The 18,795-nt window shown below is 56.1% G+C and overlaps 2 protein-coding genes across 2 annotated transcripts in view; both read right to left on the reverse strand.

Moving 5' to 3' along the window:
* Positions 1-4,117, reverse strand: part of AHCYL2 (adenosylhomocysteinase like 2) — a 64,089-nt gene extending 59,972 nt beyond the window's left edge. Inside the window, exon 1 of the mRNA XM_077783726.1 lies at positions 3,673-4,117. Coding sequence (XP_077639852.1) covers positions 3,673-4,059 — 387 coding nt within the window. The 5' untranslated portion in view covers positions 4,060-4,117. The remainder of the gene's footprint in view (positions 1-3,672) is intronic.
* Positions 4,118-9,159: 5,042 nt separating this feature from the next.
* Positions 9,160-16,483, reverse strand: SMO (smoothened, frizzled class receptor). The gene is made up of 12 exons (XM_077783145.1): positions 16,305-16,483; positions 13,526-13,731; positions 12,781-12,990; positions 12,527-12,699; positions 12,144-12,363; positions 11,940-12,063; positions 11,765-11,857; positions 11,451-11,559; positions 11,101-11,286; positions 10,666-10,814; positions 10,446-10,580; positions 9,160-10,245 (listed from the first exon to the last, which is right to left on the reverse strand). The coding sequence occupies exons 2-12, from the start codon at positions 13,670-13,672 to the stop codon at positions 9,743-9,745; spliced, it is 2,049 nt and encodes a 682-aa protein (XP_077639271.1). The 5' UTR covers positions 13,673-13,731; positions 16,305-16,483; the 3' UTR covers positions 9,160-9,742.
* Positions 16,484-18,795: the final 2,312 nt, after the last annotated feature.

Raw genomic sequence — 18,795 nt, forward strand, 5'->3', positions numbered from 1 at the left:
AAACCCCAAGAAAAATATATTTATATAAACCAGCCATGAAAAAACCAGTGAGATTTTGTTTTTACCAAACACTCAGAAGGATCACAGTTCCACTACAAATTTCATCTATTTCTATTAGACTTTTACCTCTATTTCAGCAAATTTCTGTTGGATATGAGTAAAAAAATTCTCTTTATTTTTGTTCCAAACCTCCTTTCACCAGATGCTTCAGCTCCACGTGCCCAATTTTACAGCCACAGGCCTGGGGACAATCTGATGGCTCCCAAATTTTGGTTTTATTCCAATAAGAGCAGGATATTGCATATGATTTTATTGAACATGATTTCTTTCACTGACTCCTCCTGAGAAGGAGAGGATCTGGATGAATGAAAGGTTTGGGTGCTGAGCAAAGGAGGAGAAAAACAGTTTGTACTCCCAGATCCTCTCCAGCAGCGCATCCCAGCCAGAGGGATCCAGCTGGGAATCCTGTGGAATTCCAGGGAGCAGCCAGGGAATGATGCAGGTTTGAAGCTGTTTCAGGTTCCCTTTGAAAAAAGGGTGAAATTCCTTTTTTGGTTTAACCCAAAAAAAAGAATGGAAAGGGGTGGGATGAAGAGTTTAAGCAAATTTAAGGGGAAAAAAAAAGGATACCCTGAGGGTGTCTAAAAATAGAGATGGGATTAGGATATCCAGGAGAAAGGACTCCAAACACTGGGGATGGGAGTCAGGATCTCAGAGGGAAAATGCCCTTTAGTGAGCAGCTGAACCCCCTCCTGACCCTAAAAAAGGGATTTCAGGGGGATGAAGAAACTGAGATCCAGACCTTGCCCCGCAGGGATGTGCTCCTTCCAAGGAGAAACTGGAATTTCAGGGAAGCCACGGCTCTGGAGACAAACCCCCTCACCCTGGGCCTTGCAAGGGGAGAGGAAATTTGAGAGCAACCCCAAAAGAGGGTGGAAATCCATCAGCAGGGGAGGTGATGCAACTTTTCACCCCAAAATTTCATGAGGTGAGAGGCTCCCTTAGGACAGGGACGCTTGTTTCACAAGGTTCACAGGGGACAGCTCATTCCCGTGAGATTTCCAACGGGAAGGACGCCAAAAATCAGGGGAAAAATGCATTTCCCTGCACGCACAGCAGGTACAACAACCCCCCTGCTCCAGGGAGCAGCGGAGTCCACCTGAGGAGCTGCAGACACACGGAGGAACTCGCCAGGATCCACAGCTCCTCACACTCCTGGGCTGCAGCTGCAAGGCCACGGCACCCCCGGGAGAGGGGCACCCCAAAATCCACCCCCGACACACCCCACACCCAGCCGTGGGCACACCTGGCCCTGCCCCCCGTGCCAACGTCACCGGTGGCACCTGGGACGTTTTTATCTTCCCCACATTCCCCAGATAACCCTGGGAACGTGAACCTGATGTGAACCTGCACACACCCTGGGGCTGCAGAAATGGGTGTAAGGGCACCCAGAGACACCTGGGGGTGCAGAAATGGGGTGTAAGGGCACCCAGTGTCACCTGGGGGTGCAGAAATGGGGTGCAAACCCATCCAGAGACACCTGGGGGTGCAGAAATGGGGTGTAAGGGCACCCAGAGACACCTGGGGGTGCAGAAATGGGGTGTAAGGGCACCCAGAGTCACCTGGGGGTGCAGAAATGGGGTGCAAACCCATCCAGAGACACCTGGGGGTGCAGAAATGGGGTGTAAGGGCACCCAGAGTCACCTGGGGGGGCAGAAATGGGGTGTAAGGGCACCCAGTGTCACCTGGGGCTGCAGAAATGGGTGTAAGGGCACCCAGAGACACCTGGGGGTGCAGAAATGGGGTGTAAGGGCACCCAGTGTCACCTGGGGGTGCAGAAATGGGGTGCAAACCCATCCAGAGACACCTGGGGGTGCAGAAATGGGGTGTAAGGGCACCCAGAGACACCTGGGGGTGCAGAAATGGGGTGTAAGGGCACCCAGAGTCACCTGGGGGTGCAGAAATGGGGTGCAAACCCATCCAGAGACACCTGGGGGTGCAGAAATGGGGTGTAAGGGCACCCAGAGTCACCTGGGGGGGCAGAAATGGGGTGTAAACGCACCCAGTGTCACCTGGGGGTGCAGAAATGGGGTGTAAGGGCACCCAGAGACACCTGGGGGTGCAGAAATGGGGTGCAAACCCATCCAGAGACACCTGGGGGTGCAGAAATGGGTGTAAGGGCACCCAGTGTCACCTGGAGGTGCAGAAATGGGGTGTAAACGCACCCAGAGACACCTGGGGGTGCAGAAATGGGGTGCAAACCCATCCAGAGTCACCTGGGGCTGCAGGTGTGGGGTGTAAGGGCACCCAACGTCACCTGGGGGTGCAGAAATGGGGTGTAAGGGCACCCAGAGACACCTGGGGGTGCAGAAATGGGGTGCAAACCCATCCAGAGTCACCTGGGGCTGCAGGTGTGGGGTGTAAGGGCACCCAGAGACACCTGGGGGTGCAGAAAGGGGGTGTAAGGGCACCCAGAGACACCTGGGGGTGCAGAAAGGGGGTGTAAGGGCACCCAGAGACACCTGGGGGTGCAGAAATGGGGTGTAAGGGCACCCAGTGTCACCTGGGGGTGCCGAAATGGGGTGTAAGGGCACCCAGTGTCACCTGGGGGTGCAGAAATGGGGTGTAAGGGCACCCAGTGTCACCTGGGGGTGCCGAAATGGGGTGTAAGGGCACCCAGTGTCACCTGGGGGTGCAGAAATGGGGTGTAAGGGCACCCAGAGACACCTGGGGGTGCAGAAATGGGGTGCAAACCCATCCAGAGTCACCTGGGGCTGCAGGTGTGGGGTGTAAGGGCACCCAGAGACACCTGGGGGTGCAGAAATGGGGTGTAAGGGCACCCAGAGACACCTGGGGGTGCAGAAATGGGGTGTAAGGGCACCCAGAGACACCTGGGGGTGCAGAAATGGGGTGTAAGGGCACCCAGAGACACCTGGGGGTGCCGAAATGGGTGTAAGGGCACCCAGTGACACCTGGGGGTGCAGAAATGGGTGTAAGGGCACCCAGAGTCACCTGGGGGTGCAGAAATGGGGTGTAAGGGCACCCAGAGTCACCTGGGGGTGCAGAAATGGGGTGTAAGGGCACCCAGAGACACCTGGGGGTGCAGAAATGGGGTGTAAGGGCACCCAGAGTCACCTGGGGGTGCAGAAATGGGGTGTAAGGGCACCCAGAGTCACCTGGGGGGGCAAAAATGGGGTGTAAACGCACCCAGTGTCACCTGGGGGTGCAGAAATGGGGTGTAAGGGCACCCAGAGACACCTGGGGGTGCAGAAATGGGTGTAAGGGCACCCAGCGTCACCTGGGGGTTCAGAAATGGGGTGCAAGGGCACCCAGCGTCATCTGGGGCTGCAGAAATGGGGTGCAAGGGCACCCAGCGTCATCTGGGGCTGCAGAAATGGGGTGCAAGGGCACCCAGTGTCATCTGGGGCTGCAGAAATGGGGTGCAAGGGCACCCAGCGTCACCCCCCACGTCCCCAGTGCACAAACCCGGCAGCGGGGAGGGACGAGACGCAAACGCGCCGCCAGGCACGGCACAACACCTCCCCAAAACGCAAGCAGAGCCGCGGAGCACCCCCGGCTCACCGACACCCCCCGAGCCCGGGGCACCCCCACAGCGGCACCCCACGGCCCGGGCCCGCCGGGAGGGCTCCGCGCCGCCGCCGCCCCCGTTACCTTCTTGACGGTGCGCGGCGCCTCGCTGACGGTGCCGTCGGGGCTCACCAGCGCCTCGGCCGCGGCGCCGCCGCTCTCGCCGCCGTCGCGGTGCCGGTGCTGGGGGTGGTGCGGGTCGCTCCTCTTCATGGCCGAGGCTTGCGGCGCCTTGGCGGCGGCCGAGGACAGCCCGGGGCAGCCGCTGCCCGGAGGCCGCTCGGCGCAGGGGGCCGGGGCCGCCTCACGCTCGCCGCCCGGCACGGGGCAGGCGGGCGCCGCCGCCGCCACGCCGTGCCCCGCTGCGTGAGCGCCCGCAGGCTCGCACGGCGGCCCCGCCGCCTTGTCCATGGGGCCGCCCAGCTCCTTCAGCTCCACGGCGGGCGCGGCCACCGCCACCTGCACCGACATCGCCGCCGAGCTGCTCCGGCGCCGCTCCGGCTCCGGCTCCCTCAGGGCTGCCGGCCCCGCCCCGCCCCGCCCCGCCCCGCCGCCTCGCCGCCGCGCGGCATGCCGGGACGTGTAGTCCTGCCGGGCCTGCTCCGCCCCGTCGCGACTACAACTCCCGGCGCCCCCCGCAGCGCGGCCGCGCGGGGGTTGGCGGGAGTTGTAGTCCGCGAGGGGCCGTGAACGGCGTTATTTGGTTGTTTGGGTTTTTTTCACGTTTTGGTGGATTTTCAGTGTTTCGGCCGCTGGGCACAGAATCGCAGAGGCATTGAGGTTGTAAAACACCTTCAGGACCATCGAGACCAAGCTGTGCCCGATGCCCACCTTGTGTCCCCAGCTCAGAGCCCTGAGTGCCACCTCCAGGAATTTCTGGGATACCTCCAGGGATGGGAGCTCCAAACCTCCCTGGGCAGCCCCTGCCAAGGCCTGACAACCCTTTCCATGAAGGAATTTCCCCAAAATGCCCCCTGAGGCTGCCCTGGCCCAGCCTGAGGCCGTTCCCTCTCCTCCTGTCCCTGTTCCCTGGAGCACAGCCCGACCCCCCGGCTGTCCCCTCCTGGCAGGGACTTGTGCAGAGCCACAAGGTCCCCCTGAGCCTCCTTGGCTCCAGGCTCAGCCCCTTCCCAGCTCCCTCAGGTGCTCCCGGGCTCCATTCCCTTCCCAGCTCCCTCAGGTGCTCCCGGGCTCCATTCCCTTCCCAGCTCCCTCGGCCCCTCCCGGGCTCCATTCCCTTCCCAGCTCCCTCGGCCCCTCCTGGGCTCCATTCCCTTCCCAGCTCCCTCAGCCCCTCCTGGGCTCCATTCCCTTCCCAGCTCCCTCAGGTGCTCCCGGGCTCCATTCCCTTCCCAGCTCCCTCGGCCCCTCCCGGGCTCCATTCCCTTCCCAGCTCCCTCGGCCCCTCCCGGGCTCCATTCCCTTCCCAGCTCCCTCAGCCCCTCCTGGGCTCCATTCCCTTCCCAGCTCCCTCGGCCCCTCCCGGGCTCCATTCCCTTCCCAGCTCCCTCAGAGATTCTCCATTCCCTTCCCAGCTCCCTCGGCCCCTCCTGGGCTCCATTCCCTTCCCAGCTCCCTCGGCCCCTCCCGGGCTCCATTCCCTTCCCAGCTCCCTCGGCCCCTCCCGGGCTCCATTCCCTTCCCAGCTCCCTCGGCCCCTCCCGGGCTCCATTCCCTTCCCAGCTCCCTCAGCCCCTCCCGGGCTCCATTCCCTTCCCCAGCTCCTTTGTCCCTTCTCTGGACTCAATCCGTCACAGGACTCGGTGTCCCCACGGTGCCACGGTCTGGCCAGGCATCTCCCCACGCCTGGACCAAAATTACGGAATTTCGGAGCCATTGGGGTTGGAAAAGCCTCCCAGGCAATGAAGCCCAACCACTGCAAGGCCACCACTGATCCATGTCCCCAAGAGCCACCAGCAAGGAAGATGTCCCACTAAAGCCATCCCAATGGGAAAATTTGGCTGAAATTACAGAATTTCAGAGACAAAGGGTCGGAATAACCCTCCCAGACCATCAATCCCAACCAAGGCCAGGAAAACCCTTGGGAATGAGGAACCACAACATCCTGGCATGGGGAACGTGCCATCCAAAAACCTGGGACTGGCCACAGAGGCACAAACCAGTGCTAAACCACAACGTTTGTGATTTACAGTTAATGATTGAAGTTTTAATTGAAGATTAATTGAAGATTGAAGTTTCTCAATCCAGTTCTTTGGGAATGTGCCTCTCCTGGAGTGCTTTTATTATTGTTATTGATTGATACCAGCTCTGAGAGAAGAACTTGGAGCTGCTGGTGGGTGAGAGCTTAATTAATTCTCAATTCTGACCCTGATCCTCCTCTGCGGAGGAGAGGAGCTTCTGCTGCCCTGGAGATGGGAGAAATCCTTTAAAATTTATCATTTCCTGGTGCCACAGATCCCACAAAAAACAACAACAAAAAAACCAACAAAAAACCCAAACCAAAACAAAAAACAACAACAACAAAAAAAAAAACCACCAAAAAAACCCCCCAAAACAAAACAAAAAAACCCCAACAAAAACACAAAACAAAAACCCACCAGGTTGTTTTGACAAAGGCAAAATCCCCTCCTCTGCTGAGGGAGGAGCTTGTGTCAACCTGAAGATGGAGAAATCCTCCAGAATTCATCATTTCCTGGTACCACAGATCCCAGGGGGAAAAAAAAATAAAAAACCCAAAACAAAAACCCACCAGGTTGTTTTGACCAAAGGCAAAACCCTGACCCTGATCCTCCTGTGCTGAAGGAAGGAGATTGTGTCGACCTGAGGATGGAGAAATCCTTTAAAATTTATCATTTCCTGGTGCCACAGATCCCACAAAAAACCCATCAGATTGTTTTGCAAATCACTTATAAATGCAAAATCCTGACCCTGAGTTCTCGTCTCTGAGAGGAGCTTGTGCCAACCTGGAGATAAAGAAATCCTCTGGAATTTATCATCTCAGATCCCACAAAAAGATCCCAGGTTGTTTTGGGCATCCTTCACCAGGGCAAAATCCTGACCCTGAGCCCACCTGGTTCCAGGTGGGCTCTTCTTCACCTTTTAAAGGATATTCCTAAAATCAGGAGACTGGCAGGGATGGTGTTTTCCTGGGAAAAACAGCCTGTGCTGCTGCCAGCAGCCCCAAAACTGGTGTTGATTTGGCATAAATGCCAGGGCTGATGCCTTGAGAACCTGACCTAGAGCAGAGGTTGGACTAAAGAATAAATTAGGGATTTATTAAAGGATCTCCTCCATGGATCCACCCTGGGCAGCACCAGAGCCCAGCCAGGGCTGCACCCAAATTAACCAAAATGGTCCCAAAATGAACCCAAGATGACCCAAAATGGTCCCAAAATGAACCAAAATGGTCCCAAAATGAACCCAGAATGACCCAAACTGGCCCCAAAATGCACGAGCGCTCCCGGGGCTCTCCCTGGGATCAGTTCTGCTCCATTGGCACCTTGGAGTTCATTCCCATTCCAGCTCCAGCCCATCAGTCCCATCCTGCTTGTTTTTCTCTCTCCAGCCCACGGTGTTTGTGCTCCTGGGCTGAGGTTTGGATCATTTGTCCTTGGTGCCCAGCTGGAGCAGGAATTGTTTTGTGTCCCTGCTCTGCGCACAGAGCTCAGCATCCCATCATGTGAAGCCCAGACCCACACACCAAAGCAGCTCAGAATGTCAAAAATATAAAAGCTCAACCCTGAGGCATCAGAGAGGTTATCCCAGGGATCCAGGCCGTGCCTGGTGATTTATCTGGGAAAACAACAGAAATCAGGAGGGGAAGTTTGGGGAGGGAGGCTCCAACAATTGGGGCTCTGTGAGAAGCAGGCAGCTCGGGGCTGCCTCCCTCCCTCGCTCCCTGACACCAGGCTGGGATGGTTCTGCCTGGAAGTTTGGGAGAAAACAGCTTTGGAAAAGCAAAATTCCAAATCCTCCTCGAGAGCCGTAGATCCACAGCAGAGCTTGGTTTTTCCCACAAACAGAATTAAGGTAGAGCAGGAGGAAAAACCTGCATTTTCCAGGTTTGTTTTCTGGTCCGGCTGAGATTTCATCCTTTTAATTCCACCAGATGGGTGGAAAATGCCAACATTTCTCCCTAGGGATCAGTGGTTCAGTGAAAACACAGGGAATCAGTGAATCCACAGGGAATATTACCCAAATTTCCTGAAATTTCCCCGTTTTTCACCTCTGGAGGTGTTGGGAGATGTGTGACCCTCTGCACTTCGTTCTCCTGCACCTCCCATGGGAATGCTGGAGCTTTTCCCTAAGGATATTTCAGGGAAATTTGCTGGATTTTGGCAAACTCCTTCAACATTTTCTCCCCCTGCACAAAATCCAGGTGGGGTTTTTTGGGAGGGGATGTGATGTCGTCAGCACATCTCCTGCTGCTTCCAAAATGAAAATATTTTGGTGGTTTTGTTTCAAAATGGCAAATCTTGTAGGAATAGTTTTGTTAGAACTGGGATTTTCACCAAGAAAGCTATGAAATAAAATATATAGAAAGAAAATAAATAGCCCCAAAAAAAGTAGATAAAGAGAAATATTTTGTTTCATCCCGGACCATCCAGCTCTGACTCTGGAGCAGGGTCAGCCCAAAAATAAAAAATAACAAACACTGGAAAAATGCAATTTTCACTGAACAATTCCACCTAAATTTCAGGGTTTGGTTTGCAGGATAACCAAACCCTGCAGCTGCAGGGCTCTCAAGCAAAATAAGAAAAGGATCTTTTCCAAAAGCAGCATTTTTCCCCCCAAAAGAAAGCACCAGCGCTGTGGGAAACTTTGGATGCTTCAGTGGGACCCCACCCAGGAGCACTCCAAAATTTGGGGCTACCCAAATTTTAGGGGTTTGGGGGATATTTTAGCCCGTGGTGCCACCTGCAGGCAAAGGCCCCGGTTGTCCCCAGAACTGCCCATTTGTCCCCAAAACTGCCAGTTTGTCCCCAAAACTGCCCATTTGTCCCCAAAAATGTCCCCAGAGCCCTCAGGGGCATTTCCAGCCCCTCAGAGCTCCCCCCTGCAAGTGGAACAGGGGGTTCAATGCACTTTAAAGCAGTTTTTAATGTGCTTTAAAGCAGTTTGAAAGACTTTTTAAGGTGCCTTAAAGTGGTTTAAAGCAGTTTTTAAACCAGGAGTTTTTAGGAGAAGGGCAAACTCCCCCCCACAAAATGTTTTCCCACATGGATCCCTCCCCAAAAGAGCCCAGAGCAGCCACGGGGATTGAAAATCTGTAAATTTAATACTGATACAGGAGGGTTTTTCCTTTACACAGCAAAAATTAATCCGTGGAGGTCACTGGGGTAGCAAAAAAAAAAAAAAAAAAACAAACCCAAAAATAAACAAACAAACAAAAAAAAAAGCCAGGAGCCTACCAGGACTTAATAAAAATAGGGAAAATCCAAACACCAGCAGGGACTGGAGCTCTCCTGCCTCAGGGCTCCGCTGGGTTTGCTGTGACTTGATTTTTTTTTTTTTTTTTTTAATCCTAAAAAAATAATTAAAAAAGCTTTGCTCTGGGGGTTGCTGACCCTGATTCACCTCGAGCACCCCAAGGTTTTTGGGGTGTTTTTTTTTTTTTTGCTCAGGAGCACCCATGCAGCCCAAGGTGCTTCCTGTTCCCATCTCCCTGGTGCTGACACCCCACTAATCCTGATTTGGGTCTGGCTCAGCTCTCTGGGGAGCTGGAAGGCACTTTGGGGTCTCGGGAGGGATTGGGGTGACCCCAAAATAGGGCTGCACACCAGGGATGCTGCTACTGCTGCTGCTGCTGGCCCTGAGCGGGCTCACCCCGAGCAGAGGCATCACGATACAAACATTTAAAAAAAAAAAATCAGAAATTGTAAAAAATTTGCTATTGGCACAAGTGGGGGTGAGCTCTACGTACCTCTAGCCGTGGGTGGGGCAGAGCTGCCCCAAATCTACCCTGATCTAGGCTGTCCCCAAGCGTCCCCCTGGTCCTTAAATCCACTGACAGCTCCTTTCTCCCAGCCACGCTGCAGGGAATCCCAAAACCCTGCCAGGTTGGGAAGTGCACGGAGACCAATCCTCCAAAAAGGGGAGAAGAAATGGGATGTGGTCAGCTGGATGGAACATTTGGGATGGATCCCCGTGGGCTCAGCTGGGTTCTGGTGTCCCCCACGCCCTCCCCACGGGATCAGAAGTCCGAGTCGGGCTCCAGCAGCTCGGCGTCCACCAGGTTGGTCCGAGAGTGGATGGGGGCCAGCGCTGCCCGGCCGCCCTGAGTCCTGGCTGCCCCGGGGCGGGGCAGGGAGCCGGGCTGGGGGGGCCACAGGGGGCCCCCGTTGTGGTGCCAGCGCCCGGCGCTGGGGCCGGGGCTCTCGGGGCAGAAGGGGCTGCTGACCACGCGCAGCACGCCGGCCCCGCGCCCGTCCCACGGCACCCCGGGGAAGGTGGCATCGGGCTGGACGCCCGGCAGGACATCGGGGGCAAAAGCCACCAGGCAGGGCTGGGGGGGCAGGCGGGGCAGGCGAGGGACGCTGCTGGGGATGGCGGAGAGCCCCGGGCAGCGCTCGGGGTCTGGGGTCACCTCCTTCTTCTTCTTCTTCCTCCGCTTCTTCTTGCGGCCGCTGCGCTTCTGCAGCTCCGGCGACACGTCGGCCTCCACCACCCACAGGTTGGCCCTCTCCTCTGGTGGCACTGGGGAACGTGGCGGAGGTGGCTGTGAGTGGCCAGGTCCCGCCTGTGCCCCTCATCACACTCCGCCACCCACCTGATCCCGCGTGGATCCATCCCAAATATTCCACCAACATGATGGAGTACACCCTCCCTAAACACCCCCACTGCCCCCAGCCCGGCTCACCCCCCAGAAATTCCCCACGAGGTCCCCGAGGACTTGCCAGGTGTTGCCACGGGTGTCACGGAGATGTCCTGGGGCAGGATGGCCCCTCTCCTGGCCACCATCTTGGTGACGTGCTGGGCCCACGCCGAGGACACGTCGGCCGACGGCTCGTTGATGTTGAACGCCAAGCCGGCTGCGGGGACAGGGGGATCCGGTCACGGGCGGGACTTTGGGGACCCCGGGGGGCTGCTGGGGACGTCCCCTGCCCCAGCACGTACCCACGGGGCCGTCGTGGGACACGGTGTGCATGCTGAAGGACAGCTCCTGGCCCGGGTCGCGCAGCAGCTCCTTGCGCTTGGAGAAGGCCTTGGCGATCATCTTGCTCTTCTTGATCCTCTTGGGCTGGTCATCGCTCTGCCCCGTCAGCCTGGGGACACGGAGGGCACAGAGGGGACAGGGGGGCACAGCTGTCACAGCTGGGGGCACAGGGACCCTCCCCAGCTCCCCCTCCTGCACATGGGGACACCAGGCTGGGGAACGGGCTTGGGGATGGAGGTGTCCCACAAATGCCACGTGGGAGGAGCCACCCCGTTCCCGAGCTGCTGCTGAGGGACAAACATCTGGGAATGTCCTCCAACATCCCATTGGATGGGGCAGGAAGGGCTCCAGGGAGCTGGGGTGGCATCCTTGGGTGACACTCTTGGGAGTCCCACCTGCACCAGGTGCGCTTCCAGATGAGCAGGGTGGCCTTGGTCCAGACCCAGGTGCTCATGGAGACGCCGGTGCCGAACATGGCGAAGAGGTTGATCTTCTCCACCAGGAGGCTCGGCCTGTTCTTGATCTCGCAGTCCGGGATGGGCTTGTTGGTCTGCGTGGCGATGGTCACGTTGGCCTCACACCTGCGGGGACACGCGGGGGGACAGTGGCCATAAGGAGCGGGGACAGCCCACGGCCCCCACAGCTCTGCAGGGTGGAGATGTGGTGGCACCGCTGGTGGGGGACACGGGGCTGGCCGCTGCGGTGCCACCGCGTCCCCGGCACGCCCCGTCCCTGTCCCGCTCACAGGACGTATTCCCGGAAGCTGCGCTCCCACTCGGCCTGGTTGAAGAAGTCATAGAAGTGGCAGCCAAAGGTGATGAAGACGAAGCCGAACGCCAAGAAGCCAAAAATGCCTGTAAGAGAAGAGGGACATCCAGCCAAACTCCAGTGACACCGAGACAAGGACGCCGCACTGGGGCCATGCCACCACCACCACCACCGCCACAGCTTTGTCCCCCGCTGCTGCCACCCCTGGGAAGGGGCTGTGTGACTTCAGGGGACAAAACGTCCCCGTTGCCGCCCGGATTCCCTGGGGAACGGCGCCGGTGAAGCCCTCACCCAGGCGCAGCATGGTCTCGTTGATCTTGCTGGCCGCCTTCTCGCTCAGCAGCCCGGGGTGGTTGCTCTTGATGGAGAAGAGCGTCATGACCCCTGCGGGGAGGACGAGGGCGTCAGGGTGTGGGGACAGCCACGGTGACCCCGTCCCTTCCCAGAGCAGAGCCACCACACCTACCCCGGATGAGGAAATAGCCCCCCAAGATGAGCACGAGCCCGATGGGGGCCAGCACGAAGCCGGCGCGGTAGCGGTAGTTCTTGTAGCCCACGAAGCAGATGCCACTGACAGAGTCACCGTCCACCTGGCAGCGACGGGGACAGGAGGGTCAGCTGGCTGCGGGTGTCACCCTGAGACCCCACCCCGCGACGGTGGCCCTGTTACCTGCGCCACAGCCAGGATGGCCACGGTGAGCACGAAGGGGATGGACCAGGTGATGAGGTGGAAGTAGGAGGTCTTGCCCAGCAGCGGCTGGTAGGTGGTGCCCAGGGCCTTGAAGGAGGTGTGCCAGGCGTAGGTGAGCATGACAAACCAGATGACGCCCGACATCAGCGAGTAGTACACGATGACAAAGATGATGACGCAGGACAGCGTCTCGTTGGAGCTGCGGAGAGGTGAGGCAAGAGCGTCACCCACCCCCGTGAGGGGACACGCAGGAGCACGGGGGTCTCGCCCTCCATGCTCCCAGGAGGACAGCGGACCCCCAGAGCCCTCCTCGGTGCCGGGGACAGCCCTGGTGGCGGGCTGGGGACGGAGGTGACACCTACGTGGGCTCGCCCAGCCGCATGGTGCCGTCGGCCCGGCACACGATCTCGTCGCGGGCGCCGTCCATGAACTGTGCCAGCCAGCCAATGCTGCCCACGAAGAAGCAGGCGTTGACGTAGAACAGGATGACGGCGGGGTAGCGGTTGGAGTTCCTCCAGTCGGCGACAAACGTGGCCTGGAGGGGTGGGGAAAGCCACAGCTCGGTGCACCGCCCCCCTTTTTGGGGACGGCTCCCCAAAAGGAGCCCGCGTCTCACCAGGGTGAAGAAGGTGCAGAAGATGGTGACGGAGCTGAAGGCGGCGATGTAGACGTGCATCTCGCGGTGCTCCTTCTCGGTGAACAGCGGGTTCTGGCACTGGATGCCGCAGCCCTCCACGTCCTCGTACCAGCTCTTGGGGTTGTCTGTCCTCACCAGCGGCGCCTCGCACTGCCCCGAGCTGTTGAACTTGATGTTCTGCACCTCGTTCTGCCACAGGGGAAACCAGGCTGTGAGGAGGAGGAGGAGGAGGAGACACCCCCGTGGCCAAGATGGACATCAGTGCCCTGTGGAGGGCAGGGGACAGCTGGGTTCCATAGAATCACCAGGGAATCGTGGAATGGGTTGGGTGGGAAGGGACGTCAGAGCCCCTCCAGTCCACACTGCCATGGCCAGGGACACCTCCCACTGTCCCAGGCTGCTCCAGCCCCAGTGTCCAGCCTGGCCTTGGGCACTGCCAGGGATCCAGGGGCAGCCCCAGCTGCTCTGGCAATCCCAGCCCAGCCAGGAATTCCTCATTCCCAATCTCCCATCCATGGCTGCCCTCTGGCAGTGGGAGCCATTCCCTGGGTCCTGTCCCTCCATCCTTGTCCCCAGTCCCTCTGCAGCTCTCCTGGAGCCCCTTCAGACCCTGGAGTGTGCTGGAAGCTCTCCCTGGATCCTTCCCTTCTCCAGGCTGACCAACACCAGCCCCTCTCTCCAGCAGAGTGACTGTCCCTCCCCAGGCCCGCGTGCCGCGCCGTACCGGGCAGCCCTCGGGGAAGCGGTCGGTGGTGCACTTGAGGAAGTCGGGCCAGCCGCGCTCGCGCTCCACGATGGTGCAGGGTGCCCGGGTGGCCTGGCACAGGGTCTGGCTGGGCAGCTCCACCTGCCCATCCTCACACTTGGGCATGTAGACGGCGCAGAGCAGGGGCTGGATGACGTCCCAGCAGCGCGGGGCGTTGCGCAGGCCTGCGGGGAGGGGACAGCGCCGTCACCACCGCCGGCACGGCCACCTCCTGCTGTCCCCACAGCACCCACACAGCACTGGGACCCCTCTGTGGGGCTCTCCTGATGTCCCCACAGCACTGGGACACCTCTGTGGGACCCTCCTGCTGTCCCCACAGCACTGGGACCCCTCTGTGGGATCCTCCTGCTGTCCCCACAGCCTTGGGACCCCTCTGTGGGGCTCTCCTGATGTCCCCACAGCCCTGGGACACCTCTGTGGGTTTCTCCTGCTGTCCCCACAGCACCCACACCTTACTGAGACCCCTCTGTGGGACCCTCCTGCTATCCCCACAGCCCTGGGACCCCTTTGTGGGACCCTCCTGCTGTCCCCACAGCGCTGGGTCCTCTCTGTGGTTCCCTCCTGCTGTCCCCACGGCCCTGGGACCCCTCTGTGCAGCCTCTGAGGCACCATGCCCTTCACCAGGGCTGCCACACTGTACCCCCACACTGCTCTTGTCCACACTGTGCCCACCCCCAGCCGCTGATAAACCATTTTCCACACTGTCCCATCCCCAGTCTCCTGCTGCACCCATTCTGAGGCCATTCTATCCTGTTTTCAACACTGTACCCATCTCCAGTCCCTTTCCAATCAGTTTTCTATACTGTACCCATCTCCAGTCGCTTCCAATCAATTTTATATACTGCAACTATCTCCAGTCCCTTTCCAATCAGTTTTCTACTCTGTACCCATCTCTATTTTCTTTTTAATCAGTTTTCTATACTGTACCCATCCCCAGCCCCCCTCTATAAATTTTTCTAGACTGTACACATCCCCAAGCCCTCTCCATAAAGTTTTCTATACTCTACCCATCCCCAACCCTTTGCTATACACTTTTCTACACTGTACACATCCCCAGCCCTTTGCTATACACTTTTCTAGACTGTACACACCCCCAGCCCTTTGCTATAAAGTTTTCTACACTGTACCCATTCCCAGCCCCCCTCTATAAAGTTTTCTATACTGTACCCATCTCCAGCCCTTTGCTATAAAGTTTTCTACACTGTACCCATCCCCATTTCCCCTTCCATAAAATTTTCTACACTGTACATATCCCCAGCCCTTTGCCATACACTTTTCTACACTCCACCCATCCCCAGCCCTCCTCCATAAAGTTTTCTATACTTTACCCATCCCCAACCCTTTGGTATACACTTTTCTAGACTGTACCCATCCCCAGCCCCCCTCTATAAACTTTTCTACACTCTACCCATCCCCATTTCCCCCTCCATAAAGTTTTCTATACTTTACCCATCCCCAGCCCTTTACTATACACTTTTCTACACTGTACACATCCCCAGCCCTTTGCTATACACTTTTCTAGACTGTTCACATCCCCAACCCTTTGCTATAAAGTTTTCCACACTGTACCCATCCCCAACCCTTTCTATACACTTTTCTACATTCTACCTATCCCCAGCTCCCCTCCATAAAGTTTTCTATACTTTACCCATCCCCAGTCCTTTGCTATACAGTTTTCTAGACTGTACACATCCCCAGCCCTTTGCTATAGTTTTCTACACTGTACACATCCCCAGCCCCCCCTCTATATAAAGTTTTCTATACTTTACCCATCCTCAGCCCTTTGCCATACACTTTTCTACACTGTACCCATCCCCAGCCCCCCTCCATAAAGTTTTCTATACTTTATGCATCCCCAACCCTTTGCTATACACTTTTCTACACTCTACCCATCCCCAGCCATTTCCTATACACTTTTCTAGACTGTACACATCTCCAGCCCTTTGCTATAAAGTTTTCTACACTGCACCCATCCCCAACCATTTGCTATACACTTTTCTACACTCTACCCATCCCCAGCCCCCCTCCATAAAGTTTTCTATACTTTACCCATCTCCAACTCTTTACTATACACTTTTCTACACTGCACCCATCCTCAACCCTTTGCTATACACTTTTCTATACCCATCCCCAGCCCCCCTCCATAAAGTTTTCTATACCCATCCCCAACCCTTTGCTATACACTTTTCTATACTTTACCCATCCCCAACCCTTTGCTATACACTTTTCTATACGGTACTCATCCCCAGCCCCCCTCCATAAAGTTTTCTATACTTTAGCCATCCCCAACCCTTTGCTATACACTTTTCTAGATTGTACCCATCCCCATTTCCCCCTCCATAAAGTTTTCTATATTTTACCCGTCCCCAACCCTTTGCTATACACTTTTCTATACGGTACCCATCCCCAGCCCCACTCCATAAAGTTTTCTATACTTTACCCATCCCCAACCCTTTGATATACACTTTTCTATACTGTACCCATCCCCAGCCCCACTCCATAAGGTTTTCTATACTTTACCCATCCCCAGCCCTTTGCTATACACTTTTCTATACTTTACCCATCCCCAGCCCTTTGCTATACACTTTTCTATACTTTACCCATCCCCAACCCCCCACTACACCCAATCCCCCCTCCAGTCTCTCCCACCCCTCTCCCCCCCGCAGCTTTCCCCGCTCCCATCCCCCTCCATCCCCATCCCGGGCCTCTCCCCGCTCCCTCGCCGTCCCGTCCGTACCGGACCAGAGCAGCAGCTTCCCGTGCGCCTCCTCCTGCGAGGCGGAGTCGGTGGCCAGCAGCGTGGAGGTGGCGGCGTAGGGCAGCGCGGAGCCCAGGCAGGCTCCGAAGCGGAGGCGCTCGCAGGGCGCGGGGCGGCGGCAGCGCGGCGGCCCGGCCGAGGCGTTGTGGGCGGCGGGGCAGCGGCCGCCCAGGGCCAGCGCCAGCGCCAGCGCCAGAGCCCAGCGCCGCCCGCCGCCGCGGCTCGGCCACATCGCGGCGGGGCTTTAGGGCGGCTGGCAGCGGGCAGAGGGGCCCGCCATGGCCCCGCCGCCTTTGTTGGGCTGGCCGGGAGCGAGCGGAGCGGCCCCGCTGCTGCTCCTCCTCCTCCGCCGCCGCCGCCGCCCGCGGCCCGGCCCGGCCCGCGCCCCCCGCCGGGGCGGGCTGAGGGAGGGGGAAGCGCCGCGGAGGGCGAGGGACGCGGCTCGTGACGGGAGAGGCGCTGGAAGGTGAGGGGAAATGATGTTTGTGGGGAGGAAGGAGGCTCCTTTGTGAGGGAAAAGTTCCTCTCGCGAGGAAAGAGGCGCTTTCGGCCAGAAGTTTCCTTTTTCTGAGGAAAAGTTCCTTTTTGTGAGGGAAAGTTCCTTTTGCTCAGGGAAAGTTCCTTTTTGTGAGGAAAAATTCCTTTTTATGAGGAAAATGTGGCTAAAAAGTGAGGAAAAAGTCTTTTTTTGGGAGGAAAGAGTCTCCTTTTGTCAGGAAAATCTTCCTCTCCTGAGGAAAGAGTAATTTTCCTCAGTCAGGAAAGGCCAGGAAAAGTTTCCTTTTTCTGAGGAAAAGTTTCCTTCTTGTGAGGAAAAATTCCTTTTTATGAGGGAAAAAGTCGGTAACAAGTGAGGGAAATGCTTTTTTTTCTTTGTGAGGAAGGAGTCTTTTTGTGAGGGAAAAGTTCCTCTTGCGAGGAAAGAGGTGCTTTCAGTCAGGCAAAGTTTCCTTTTTCTGAGGAAAAGTTTCCTTTTTGTGAGGAAAAATTCCTTTTTATGAGGAAAAAGTGGCTAAAAAGTGAGGGGGAAAGTCGGTAAAAAGTGAGGGAAATGCTTTTTTTTAGGGAGGAAGGAGTCTCCTTTTGTGAGGGAAAAGTTCCTCTCGCGAGGAAAGAGGCGCTTTCGGCCAGGAGAAGTTTCCCTTTTTCTGAGGAAAAGTTCCTTTTTGTGAGGAAAAAATCCTTTTTATGAGGAAAAAGTGGCTAAAAAGTGAGGGGGAAAGCCGGTAAAAAGTGAGGGAAATGCTTTTTTTTAGGGAGGAAGGAGTCTCCTTTTGTGAGGGAAAAGTTCCTCTCGCAAGGAAAGAGGCGCTTTCGGCCAGGAGAAGTTTCCTTTTTCTGAGGGAAAGTTCCTTTTTCTGAGGGAAAGTTCGTTTTTATGAAGAAAAAGTGGCTAAAAAGAGAGGGGGAAAGTTGGTAAAAAGTGAGGGAAATGCTTTTTTTTTGGGAGGAAGGAGTCTCCTTTGTGAGGGAAGAGTTCCTCTCGCGAGGAAAGAGGCGCTTTCGGCCAGGAGAAGTTTCCTTTTTCTGAGGGAAAGTTCCCTTTTCCTCAAGGAAAGTTCCTTTCTGTGAGGAAAAAATTCCTTTTTATGAGGAAAAAGTGGCTAAAAAGTGAGGGAAAAAGTCACTAAAAAGTGAGGGAAATGCTTTTTAATTTTGAGAGGAAGGAGTCTCCTTTTGTGAGGGAAAAGTTCCTCTCGCGAGGAAAGAGGCGCTTTCGGCCAGGAGAAGTTTCCTTTTTCTGAGGAAAAGTTGCGTTTTTGTGAGGAAAAATTCCTTTTTATGAGGAAAAAGTGGCTAAAAAGTGAGGGGAAATGATGTTTTTGGGGAGGAAGGAGTCTCCTTTGTGAGGGAAAAGTTCCTCTCACGAGGAAAGAGGCGCTTTCAGCCAGGAGAAATTTCCTTTTTCTGAGGAAAAGATGCGTTTTTGTGAGGAAAAATTCCTTTTTATGAGGAAAATGTGGCTAAAAAGTGAGGGGGAAAGTCGGTAAAAAGTGAGGGGAAATGATGTTTTTGGGTGGAAGGAGGCTCCTTTGTGAGGGAAAAGTTCCTCTCGCGAGGAAAGAGGCACTTTCGGCCAGGAGAAGTTTCCTTTTTCTGAGGAAAAGTTCCCTTTTTCTGAGGAAAAGTTGCCTTTTCCTCAGGGAAAGTTCCTTTTTGTGAGGAAAAAAATTCCTTTTTATGAGGAAAAAGTGGCTAAAAAGTGAAGGAAATGCTTTTTTTTTTTCTTTGGGAGGAAGGAGTCTCTTGTGAGGGAAAAGATCCTCTTGCGAGGAAAGAGGCGCTTTCGGCCAGGAGAAGTTTCCTTTTTCTGAGGGAACGTTCCTTTTTGTGAGGAAAAATTCCTTTTTATGAGGAAAATGTGGCTAAAAAGTGAGCAAAAAGTTTTTTTGGGAGGAAAGAGTCTCCTTTTGTCAGGAAAATCTTCCTCTCCTGAGGAAAGAGTAATTTTCCTCAATCAGGAAAGGCC

Source organism: Lonchura striata, chromosome 5 (genome assembly GCF_046129695.1).
Source record: "Lonchura striata isolate bLonStr1 chromosome 5, bLonStr1.mat, whole genome shotgun sequence".
Taxonomy (NCBI): Eukaryota; Metazoa; Chordata; class Aves; order Passeriformes; family Estrildidae; genus Lonchura; species Lonchura striata.